Source organism: Sycon ciliatum, chromosome 4 (assembly GCF_964019385.1).
Source record: "Sycon ciliatum chromosome 4, ocSycCili1.1, whole genome shotgun sequence".
NCBI lineage: Eukaryota > Metazoa > Porifera > Calcarea > Leucosolenida > Sycettidae > Sycon > Sycon ciliatum.
The window spans coordinates 23,943,086-23,954,355 of NC_088646.1; the positions used below are offsets into that span (position 1 = coordinate 23,943,086).

General features: G+C 47.1%; 1 protein-coding gene across 1 annotated transcript in view; it reads left to right on the forward strand.

Moving 5' to 3' along the window:
• The first annotated feature begins 1,550 nt into the window (after positions 1 to 1,550).
• Positions 1,551 to 11,270, forward strand: part of LOC135815157 (metastasis-associated protein MTA3-like) — a 13,782-nt gene continuing 4,062 nt past the window's right edge. Inside the window, exons 1-18 of the mRNA XM_065328411.1 lie at positions 1,551 to 1,690; positions 1,949 to 2,037; positions 3,432 to 3,502; positions 4,889 to 4,982; positions 5,322 to 5,454; positions 5,666 to 5,729; positions 6,139 to 6,256; positions 6,649 to 6,751; positions 7,143 to 7,236; positions 7,489 to 7,606; positions 7,864 to 7,934; positions 8,225 to 8,299; positions 8,743 to 8,804; positions 9,198 to 9,334; positions 9,454 to 9,576; positions 9,827 to 9,895; positions 10,689 to 10,756; positions 10,917 to 11,136. Coding sequence (XP_065184483.1) covers positions 1,995 to 2,037; positions 3,432 to 3,502; positions 4,889 to 4,982; positions 5,322 to 5,454; positions 5,666 to 5,729; positions 6,139 to 6,256; positions 6,649 to 6,751; positions 7,143 to 7,236; positions 7,489 to 7,606; positions 7,864 to 7,934; positions 8,225 to 8,299; positions 8,743 to 8,804; positions 9,198 to 9,334; positions 9,454 to 9,576; positions 9,827 to 9,895; positions 10,689 to 10,756; positions 10,917 to 11,136 — 1,663 coding nt within the window. The 5' untranslated portion in view covers positions 1,551 to 1,690; positions 1,949 to 1,994. The remainder of the gene's footprint in view (positions 1,691 to 1,948; positions 2,038 to 3,431; positions 3,503 to 4,888; positions 4,983 to 5,321; positions 5,455 to 5,665; positions 5,730 to 6,138; positions 6,257 to 6,648; positions 6,752 to 7,142; positions 7,237 to 7,488; positions 7,607 to 7,863; positions 7,935 to 8,224; positions 8,300 to 8,742; positions 8,805 to 9,197; positions 9,335 to 9,453; positions 9,577 to 9,826; positions 9,896 to 10,688; positions 10,757 to 10,916; positions 11,137 to 11,270) is intronic.

The window sequence follows — 11,270 nt, forward strand, 5'->3', positions numbered from 1 at the left end:
TCCGGCCAGGGGGTCTGTAAACAGAGCAGATGATGAGGGGGAGTGAGGGAAGGATCACTGGCCGCAATTCGAGCCAAACCGCCTCCAGTCCACAGCGCTCAAGGTCGAAGCGGCGCTTGATGGACATGAACGACCTGATTCGTGAATCGATTCGCGTGCATAATCGAACGCACTCACTGGCTTGCCTGCGTGGTGCACGACGGCTGGGTTATTCGCACCCGGAGATGGCTGAGTCATCCGCTCGACTCGCTGTCTCTGATATAGATAAGGGACGCCTGAGCGGTTGTGCTGATGGACGTAACGGATTACATACAACAACAAGATTCAGGACCGTTTTGGAGTTGAGAAGTGAAGTTTAAAAGATTCAGGACCATTTGAAAGACAGTACGACGTATTGTACATGTAGTTTTCCTTGAGCAGTGTTTCTGCTAAGTATTTTCCCTAGCCCCTTTTCACTTCCCTTTCGTCTCATCCACCCTTCCAGGAACCCGCCCCCCCCCCCCCCCCGATACTGAGTACTAGTATCCATTTACTTCTGATCGTTGGAATGCGCTTCCTGCTGATATTCGCACAATCTCCTTGCTCAGAAACTTCCGTTCATCTATTCAACAATTCATAGGGTACCCTGTAAAAAGGCCCTAGGCCTGTGGGACTGCCCTATTCAAAATTTAATGATAATAATAATAATAATAATAATTTACTTTTGGAGAATCCTTCAAATAAAGTCTGAATGAATGAAAATGAATTCCCTCCTCCCGCATATAAGGGTGCGTTTGGTTGGTACGATCTAGAACAGGATCGAACAGCTGGTGCACATGGAGCAGCCTCATGCCAACCAAACGGTACTCCAGAAACAGAGCACATTTTTGTGGAAAAATGTGCCAAACTTGGTGCATCCTTCAAAAATGTGTATGGTCACCATGGTCACTTTGTACGGTACAACGAGTCTAACCCAAAAGCGTATGCACGTGATCATTTGGGACCAAAATCGATGTTCCCGCCAGGTTTCACTGTGAAAAAGTGAAACTGCTCGGTCTGCTCCGGCCTCGAGGCCGGAGCAAGCAGAACATGTTCTGGCCGACCCAGAACAGGTGCAGTCCCAACCAAACGCGCTGTTCTGGTGAATCCTGTTCTAGTTCGTACCAACCAAACGCGCCCTTAATATAAAGTCTTACGCCCAATGGCCATTTAATGGAGAGAAGAGAGGAATATCTCGTTCTCGGAAACTTTTCTGCAACCCACGGACGTGCACGGCTCTTCACTTTTACGGTCTCCTTATAAGAAGTTCACTGCATCCCTCTCAGACCAATATTAATTTTTATAGTAGCGGCTATGGGTTCGGATTTTGGAGAATACCGAAAAAATTACACCACCGAAAATTTCTGCTCGTGACGTCAGCAGCCTTTTCTTCTTTCTCGCAAAAATGAGTAATATCAAGAGTTCACTGGTAAAAATATGCAATCCCCCTAAAATCCACGGGCCGGGCCGGGCGCCGGGCATGGCATGGGACGCGCACTGCTTCTGATCTGGTTTGCTCATGCAACCGCGACTACACGTTTGAGCAGCTCGTGCGTAGGTTGTTTTCCGTGCGTGTCTGTTCCAACAAGTAACTAGTTAGTTTGTTCTTCGAGAGTTGAATCTTCTCTTTGGATGTGGCGAAAGAATTCGTGAAAGAACGGCGTTTGAGCAGGTGAGCTTTGCCCCAGAGGTCCCTTGCACGTGTACTCTTTATGTCAGTATCCCGCACGTCTAAAATCAGGGCGCGCACCTTGATCTTGTCCATTCTATTCTCTTTCTATTATAATATTTTCATCCCTACAATACTCAATAGTGCCTATCTTTCCATTTCCTAAAGGCAAAACCTTGTTCAACTCAATGCTGTGGCATTGTTGTGTGTTGTGGTAGTTTCATGTTGCTCCTGTGTGGCGCGCTTGGTATTTGCTTGCAGCATTCTCCGCTGTGCATGGGTCTTGAGTGCATAAGTCTGAGGCGACATGGCGTCCTATGCAATGTGCGAGGGCTTGTACAGAGTCGGAGGTAAGCAGGTTCCACAAGCAGTGACGTACCCTGCAGTTGTGTAGCCAACCTAGTGGGGGTTTGGAGGGGATGAGGAAGTTGAAATTGTGCTGCACTCTGTGAACAGTATTATTTCTCACGATGTATTTTTAAAGCCGCATACATGTACTAGTATCTCTCAGGCAGCTTACATCATGTGCAGTAACCACTGGTATGAGCTGTGCATCACTGATATGCCAGGCGCGTGCGCCGGTGCCCTTCAAGGGGGGTTCCGGGGGTCCTCCCCCGGGAAAATTTTCAAAAAATGAAGCAAAATCCTGCATTTTGAGCGAAAAAAAGGGGGTTCCGGGCACCCAGGAACCCATACGGCGCACGCGCCTGTATGCTGTTCATCTAGACCATCCAAACAGTCATGTGTATATTCCATAGACGTGTGTTGCGAAGACCGGCTGGTTGGTTTTAATCAAATTCTGTCTGCCATTTTTGTTTCCATGTTGCACCCGTCTAAAACGTCAAGGTGCCTATCTACCTAGCCTATGATCGTATCGCTTTGTCTAGTTCCATTCGCTGACCGAGTTTACCTTTTTAAAGGACTTGCGTTGTTTCTATGGCATTGCAGAAGTGTGCCGCTGGGATTGGTTAACCCTTTCACGGTCTCAGAATCCAGTCAAAATGAGGCTATTTACAGAATTCAACAATTTCGTACCTTGATTCATCCATAACTTCAGTTTCCCTTCGCCTATTTTCGTGATCTTGGGCTCTCTGGAAAGCTCTGGACAAGAGCAACACGCCGAGCTACAATTCGACACCAAGCGTGCCGTGGATCCAGCGCTGCAGCGCAGCGACATCGCCCCAGTGCTTGATTCACGACGAGAAACAAGATTCAACAGCCATTTCCCTCTCCTTGCTCACATCGAGCTCATATTTTTTGTGAGGAGTGCTGCGAGTCGATACTCTCATTTGAATCCGTGTCTCTATGGCGACAGGTAGCTGCAAAGGGAAAAACCCGTCCTCAAGACCCAGCTCGCCCACTCAAATCGTAAATGAGCCGTGACGCAGATCGCGAGCTTCGTAGCATCGCAGCCGTTCACTCTATCGCTTTGGCGATTGTTCCTACGGATAGCCTGGAGCTTTCTCTTCAACCCAGATATTTAGATGTTCGAATTTGCTCAAAAATTGACTGAGTTACGATAGTTTGAAAAATCGATCACCGGTGATCGATTTTCAAATGTGAGACCGTAAAAGGGTTAAACTACACGTTCATTGTTATAAAGTGCTATACTAAGAGAAGTTCAGATTGATATATGCATGTACGTAGTAATTGCAGTTAGTTGAAATGATTACGGGTACTTGCCAAGCTTCACACGACTGCTATGTGCGTTCATTTTTCTTGTTATCTTCATGTATGTGCACAGACTTTGTATTTATGGAAGTCAACAGCAACAAAGAGCCGTACTACATTTGTCGATTGGACTCCATTTCAAAGGTTAGTTGTGCAATAGCCTGCTCATGCTTTGTGTTACGCAGTGCACCCACTGGATAGGAGTAAAAGCCTCTTTCACTCAGCGTCTACCAGGGAGTAGTAAAATACAGGGAGGTGACACGCCACTAATCGTGATTTTTGATGGGTGCCTCGCTTTTTTTTTTTTCTTTCGCAAAAAAAGATGATCTGCTGAATCAATCTTGAGTATTTGTCGAAGAACTAATTCCGTGAAAAGGTCTATCCATCTCATGGAACAGCATTTGTTTTGCTCTTGTGATACATCTGTGTCATCGTCATATGGAAAGGTACCACCCTTCCGAAAATCGTCCCGATCGACGGCATGGAGCAATAGAAGGAAGGTGATTTCCTTGAGAACAATACGTGTACGATTGGAGATGAAAAGCGAGTGCACAGATTTTGAAGTCGAAAAAATCTCTAGGACACCACACGATCGCCCCTAATTTCTCCTCGGTTGTGATCAACCAGTACTTCTCTACCTTCTTTGTGATGATGAGCATTTCATATTATGGTATGCTAGAGATTCGGGAGTTCACTTTTCGGAATGAAATGTTCCTAAGTTTGTCAAGGATTGAAATGCGGGCTACGTCGTCGTAAACAGCTTGTATCGACACAGGAAAAATCTACGGCACGCAGGGATATCTCGCAAAGTGATACCACTCTTGCTGGACTTCTATCCTGACATAGTGGTAGTTTGGTCGACTACCAGACTTTGTGAAGGCAGACAATTGTTGGAAATTCTCAGCGCTGAGCTTCTACGGGCTGCAGTAGGAGTCTCTTTGGCGGTAGGTATTTTACTACTCCCTGATCGAGAGAATCCTGATCCGCGCGCGTGTCTACACACTTCGGTACCCATAGTACCCCAATCTCACCCGCCGGGTGAAAACGGTGCTGAGGCAATCGTCAAACTGGCCGTACATGCTCGTGTCACCTCCCTGTATTTTACTACTCCCTGGCGTCTACTATGCTTTGTGCACGATGAGATGAAGAGTCTATGCAAGCTGATGGAGATGCGCTGCACTTCTTGCCTGCTTGTTACATGGCCGCTTGTGCACCGCGGTGAGTTTCATTGTAGTAGCATGCAGCAATAATATCGACATGCCTACGCTGACCAATCTAGGGGTTGGTGAGTAGTGGCCGGCGGGTAGGCACCCAGGTGGGCATTTTAGTCCAGCAGCTAAATGTTGCTGAGTACACGGCCATTGCGCAGAGTGGAGTGCAGCACAAATCACGATGATTTGATTGCAGGTTTTGCGAGTGATGAATATTTTTCTGCAGCTTAGTTGCAATGGCTGTCAATGTGTAAGTGATCGCGACACCAGCTCACATGTTCTTGATTCATGTGTTTATCGTAATGTGTGTGTGCCACAGTCCAGTTCTGGTACAGTGGAGGCGACTGTGAGTCGCTACATGCGCATGCGCGACATGAACACAACGCTCAAGCTGACGGCGGCTAAGCATTTGGGTGAGTGTGAAGAAAGTTTCGTACTGGTGCCGTCTTGTCATGGACTCTGCTTCTAGTGTGGATCGTGTGACTGCTATGCATGCTGTGTGGCTAGCATACTACACTGTACCGGCGTGGCAAAAGAAGTCCTAATCACGTGGCGAAAGCAGTGCCAAGGCTCATGCGGCCCCCGCGGCCTTCAGGTGGGTGTTCGGACCGTGCATGATGTACTTGAAATGGAAACAGGGCGCTGCTTTTGCCTCGCTTGTCGGATTTCTTTGGCCACGACAGTGGTGAGAGTTCACAGTAGAGAGTAATTCTTTACATGTTGCCCTTTGGACCTTTATCTGTGTTCTGCAGAGGATGTTGAGGAAGACAGCCCAAACAACGGCTTTTTCCCAAGTAAGCTCAGCACAGACCAGCAGCACCAGCTGTCTCACCGCCACTTGTTTCTAACCAGAGATAATGACACGTTTGAAGTCAGTCTCATTCGGTAAGTTTAATCGTCACCCACTGGCTGTTGCCGTTGCGGGGGATGTGTCCTTGCACTTCGCGAGTAAAGATTGCTTTTGACTATCGTTGTGGTTGGTTGTCAAGCTGCACTTGGACCAGGACCTTTACCATGTAGACTCATCTGTCAGTTTTGTACTGTTTCGCAGCACTTGACTTCGATGCGTGTCTTTCATGTCTCCCTGTGCCTGTAGTGGACGTTGCGAAGTGACTTTGCTCTGCGAGGAGGAAAGCCCAGATTACTACCTGAAGGAAAATGTAAGAAGTGCAGCTGCAATACCCACGGCATGCTGTTCGTCTTGCATGCTGTTTTGCTGTTACTTCGCTTGTTAATGTTGTTTTTTGAGGAAGCTGCTTGTTCTTATCGACTTTGCTATGCTGTATTGACACCACCGACAAGTCTTGATGCAATTGGACATCGTGAACATCAAGTATCCAGCCAGTCTAAAAACCGGGATTGCTTTTGGGAATGCACGTGACTTTACCTGCCAAAATTAGCCGTTTTACAGTAAATGCCATATGTGCAGTCATATGCATTTCTGACGGAATGGATGTGTGCATGTGGCCTCGGAACGGTACAGGTAAATTATGTGAGCAGGTAGGCCCTCTTGCTTCATTTCTGCTTGTTCCTTTTGCTGTGTTTGCTTGTTGGTTGTTGGAAATGCAGCACAAGTTTTTCTATTCACTGGTGTATGACAGCCAACAGAGGACGCTGGTTGAGGAGAGTGGCGAGATTCGCACCGGCCCAAAGTACCAGGCCGAAATTCCAGACATGCTTCCGCCAGGTACAGTGTGCAATTATGCCCGTGCATTACTGTGTGGCTGGATGCTGTGCAATCTGCTTCTGATAGAGCTGCTTGGCTTGGAATTGTCAACAGATGCGTTGACCTCATGCAATGAGTGATATGCGAACTGTCATTATTATTATTATTATTATTATTATTATTATTATTATTAGTATTACTGTGTGGGTACCCTCCACTGCTGCTGTTGCTTTCTGTGGCGCTGAGTACTGAAAAAGGAAATGGTTGCTCGTTCGCCACTGTGCCCGTACCGGCTTATATGCAGTCTGTGCTGTGTTGTGCTATACAGTGTATGCTGCTGTGTTGTTTATCGTGTTGTGCTATATGTATGCAGTGTATGCTGCTGTGTTGTTCATCGTGTTGTGCTTGTGCAGGCCAGGAGGACGAAAATGAACCGGCGTGTGCTGCTGCTACTCAGGTCTGGTGCCCAGACAACCTGACGAGCCAGCAAGTTGATCAGTTCATGGTCTTGGCAAGGTCAGTGGTAGTGTCTGGCTCGTCTGTTCATTGTACTTGTATTGCGTTGCTCACAATCTATCTACTTACTTATGGAGGCTTTGAATAGGAGTGAATGTGTAGTGGGGTGGCTATTGACAAGCAAAGCTATAATGAGTACATCCGGTTCTCTAATGTTAACACTTCATTACGGCTTGTCAATCACTCTTGTCAATACTATGGAATGCTGGATCGTGTGCAATTCCTAACCCTAAGTAAAATGGACTCGGATGGAGAGCCAAGGATAAATTTATAGAAAAGTAAAGAGGGCGGGGGGGGGGGGGGATTACGCTATAATGTCCTACATTGAATATTTGGGTATGTGTACTTCTCTGTAGAATGCTATCATTGTGTGTTGTCTGTCATGGCACAGATCTGTAGGTACGTTTGCACGTGCCATGATCTCATCCCGGAACCAGCCGAGCTTGTGCGTCAGTGCTGCCGCCGCTTCCAGAGACGTCACACTGGTGCGTGATTAGCTGCTACCCAATTTGTGTCATGCCACTCGTTAATTCTCTTCCATTCTTCTGTGTTCTTGCTGCCCAGGCGCATAGTTTGGTTCTCTCTCTCTCTCTCTCTCTCTCTCTCTCTCTCTCTCTCTCTCTCTCTCTCTCTCTCTCTTCCGGTTTGGTGTAGGTGTAGTTTCGAAATGCTCGTGGTATAGCTGTTCGGTTTATGACCTTCGGTTGTTGTTTGTTCCTGTGTGTGTTCTATTTCAGTTTCATGCCATGTCCACTCTGCACCGCTATCGGTACAACTTGTCACAGGCAGTGTGCGCTCTTGTGCCCCAGGGTGGGCCTCTCTTGTGCAGAGATGAACTGGAGAACTGGACTCCAGGTGGGTACCTTCTTTTGACCATTCATGTTAGCTGGATAACGTTAGGGCTTCTATGATCAATCCTTGGCATTTGTGATGTGTATGCTTATGTGCACATGCATGTCTGTGTGTCTGTGTTTAACACACAGCAATCTATCTACCCTCTCCCAGTCTCTGGCAGTGAGCAAATGTGTGTGTGTGTGGGGGGGGGGGGGGTGTGTTGAGCTGAGCTGAGCTGATTCCTGGCTATTTGTTAATTTTTATGCTGTATTCTGCAGATGAGGTGGCACAGTTCGAACAGTCTCTCGTCAAATATGGAAAGGATTTCTTTGACATACAGAAGAACTCAGTAAGTGCATGGTAGAGCAAAACGTGTTAATTCATACGGTGTCAAGTGCATCTATCACACAATTAAGTTATACACCACACTACCCAGTGCATATGATTACTTTATATTGTTTGAATTCGTTTCTGTCCTGTCAGTTGAGTTTTTACTTTATACTGTAGTTTGTCTGTACAAGGCAATCTTCACAATGCAGTAGACTCAGTAGAGCCTGCCAACACACATGGCATGGACTGCTTGTGATTGCTTCACCTTTGGTTTTATTCCCCCTTTTGCCCCCTGTTTCTGTCTTGTAGCTGGTTTGGAAGAGCGTAAAGAGTCTGGTCGAGTATTACTACATGTGGAAGACAACAGAGCGATACCTCAGAGTGGTAAGGGACACGCCTGGTGGTGCAGGTGGGGCTGATCTGCCAGCTCGCATATGTGTGTGGAAAACTGGCAATGCGTTGTACGCAATATAATCTGGCAGTCTAGCATGCCCATTCTGTGGATCTACGCTATGGGTGGTGGGATGCTCAACCAATGCCAGTCCGTACCAGCTCTGGTAGCTGTATGCCGGAACGGGCATTGACGATTTCTTGTGCCTTCTTGTCCTAGCTGCATGATTTAGTCTGGAAAACACCTGTGGACAGGTGGACAGCTTGTGTAACCAGGCCCGAATGTTGTGGATGGGTTGGCCTTGTTCGTATTCAGTTTACGTGGCCATTCAAGAAACTAGAAATCTTAGTTAGGCAGGTTACCGGCAAATAAAGAAGTATGTGTTCGATTAATTTTCTTCTTTTGCCCCTTTTGTTTCTTTCTCCCCTGCCCACAGAAACAGCAGAAGCACAATGAGAAGAATGGAAATTCCCTGAAGCAGATCCGCATCAGCATCTCGTAAGTCTGAATATCTCGTGGATTGAAACTATACTCTGCTCCTTTAGTGGGTTAGTAGGCTTTGGGACCCACGCCATTATTATAGCACCCGCCGATACTTGGCTTGCTCTGCTCGGAGAGATGAGATTAGTTGTGAAGACATTCTCAGTCAAGTCAGCGTGACATTCATGGATGTGTGTAATCAAGTGGTGTGCTTCGCTGTCCGAAGAGTGCCCAATACCTATGTAGGGCAGAGCCTTGTACACAAGAGAGATTGGAAGCTGATTGGATGTGTGTAAAGAAAGTGAAATTGTGTATGCTATGCTGTAGTAACAGGGTGTATTGCTGGCACTTGTGCTCGCAACGTTGCTGACATTCCTCATGCTCTTCTCTTTCTTGTTGCTGGTATTTTAGTAAGAATCAGCCAGGCGGTGCAAATGGTGCTTCAACGCCACGAACGGTGGGCCAGGCAAGTAACGGTAACGGTGCACAGCTGGCAACGGCTGCTAGTCGTCATCCGGAAATTGAAGGTCGATGCGAGGGCTGTCCGGGTAAGTCCAAGTTGTTTGGTGCCCTTCTACCTTTGTCTGCAGTGGTGCTAGTAGTGCTGTGGCACGTGTTGGTAAAAGCCAGTATTAATACATATTTGTGTTTGTATCTTTTCTTGTAGCCACCTCATCTGTACGCTGGCACAAATGGAACCATGGTGGAGACACCAATGCGCAGCCGCTTTGCTCTCCTTGCTGGGAGTATTGGATGAGATATGGCGGTCTGAAACGTCCAACAATTCACGGTGAGTTACCACAGTTCTGTCAGTAGTACGTGGTGTGGCAGACTGTCCACCTTCCTCTGTTTGTGCATGTGCGTGTGTGTGTGCGTGTGTGTGTGCGTGTGTGTGTGTGTGTGTGTGTACGTACGCGTGGGTGGCTGTGCATGTGTGCTCGTTTCCGTGTGCACATGCATGAGTTGGCTTTGATTGTGCGCCACACTATTGAGTCTGACACTGACTTCACTGTGTATCTGATCTATCTATGGTGGTGCAGAGGCATCTCAACCTGAGAACAGAGGTGAACACAAATGCAATGTTTGTGGCAAGACCTTCTCTCGCAAAGGTGAGCTTAATTTCCCTTCGTGTTCTAGTTTGTGTACTTTGCGCAGGCGATATGTGTCAAACTCAATTTAGACTATGTTACTGTTGTGGGACAACTCGATGTCCCCTTTTCTTCTTCTATTTGATTGCAATGTTGACCAGGCTGACTGCCTTTCTGAGTTCCTCCATCACTATGCATGTCTGTATAGTAGTCCGCCTTAGTAGGTACAAATCTAGTACTGTACTTGACTACAATCGTCATGTTTCTCTCTAGATTATTAGCTTCCACCACTCAACCCCTGGCCGTCCAAAGACACGCCCCCACGTTTACACCAATCACAAAAGTAACATGGTCATGCATTTCCCGTACTTGAAAGTAGCGACTTTGGTGGTATTACAAGTATAAATTGAGACGTAGAAGCAATCAACTTCATATACTTTCCTGTTATTGAACCCGTCCAAGAGATGAAAGTAAGAGAGCAAGAGACGCGATCGAACCCGAGTTATCCAGTCGTGGCTCGGGTCTGGTCCCATACCACATGTTCTCGTTCTTCTGTGCAGTGTGCACCAAGTTGAAAAGGAATGTACCCTCTAAAAAATAAGGATGCATGTCGTCATAATGGCTCAAGTAACCCCATCCCCAAAGGTTGTGGCCATGGTTATGTCACTACCAAGGTTGATGATAAGATCAAGAGCAGATGTATCGTGCCTTTGTAGGCACTGGATGTAGGTTTCATCCTTTGTTTTGTAAGTTGTAACTACGCTTTCCTCACTCACGTGAATTCAGTACTGATTGTACATGTGTGACTGTACAGAACGACTCACTGCTCACCAGCGTGATCAGCATCTGCCGTATCCGTGCGGCTTGAAAGGCTGCAACAAGGTAATGATCCCATGCATCTGGCGATTGCATAGGACACTCTCTGTGCCCAAGCTTCTTACTTACTGTATAAGCAGAAATGTTCGTCTGGAATTTAATTTCGTCTTTTTCGTCGCGTTTTTGTCGCGTTGCTGATTGCATGTAATGCTGTTCCACGCTGCAGAGTTTCAAGTCGAAGGCAGGTGCTCAGCGTCACATGATCACTATGCACGGCATCGGAGAAGAAGGTGTCAAGAATGACAATGCACCGTCCAAGCCATTCCACTTGCGTCCCTTCGCCACGGCCATTGCTGCTCGCCGCTCGATCCCTGCAATCGCTTTGAGGCACTCGGCGCGCAAGCCAAGTGCTGCTATCCCGCGTGACAACCTGGTGCTGCAAAATGGTGAGGATCTTGTCTGATCTCTTCTCAAGCTGGTCTGCTTTTTCTATCTGCTTTGTGCCGTCTCTCTGAGAGTACATTTCTTTCTTACATCCGAATTTTGTATCAGAAATTAGTTGAAATGGGAGACTCTTGCA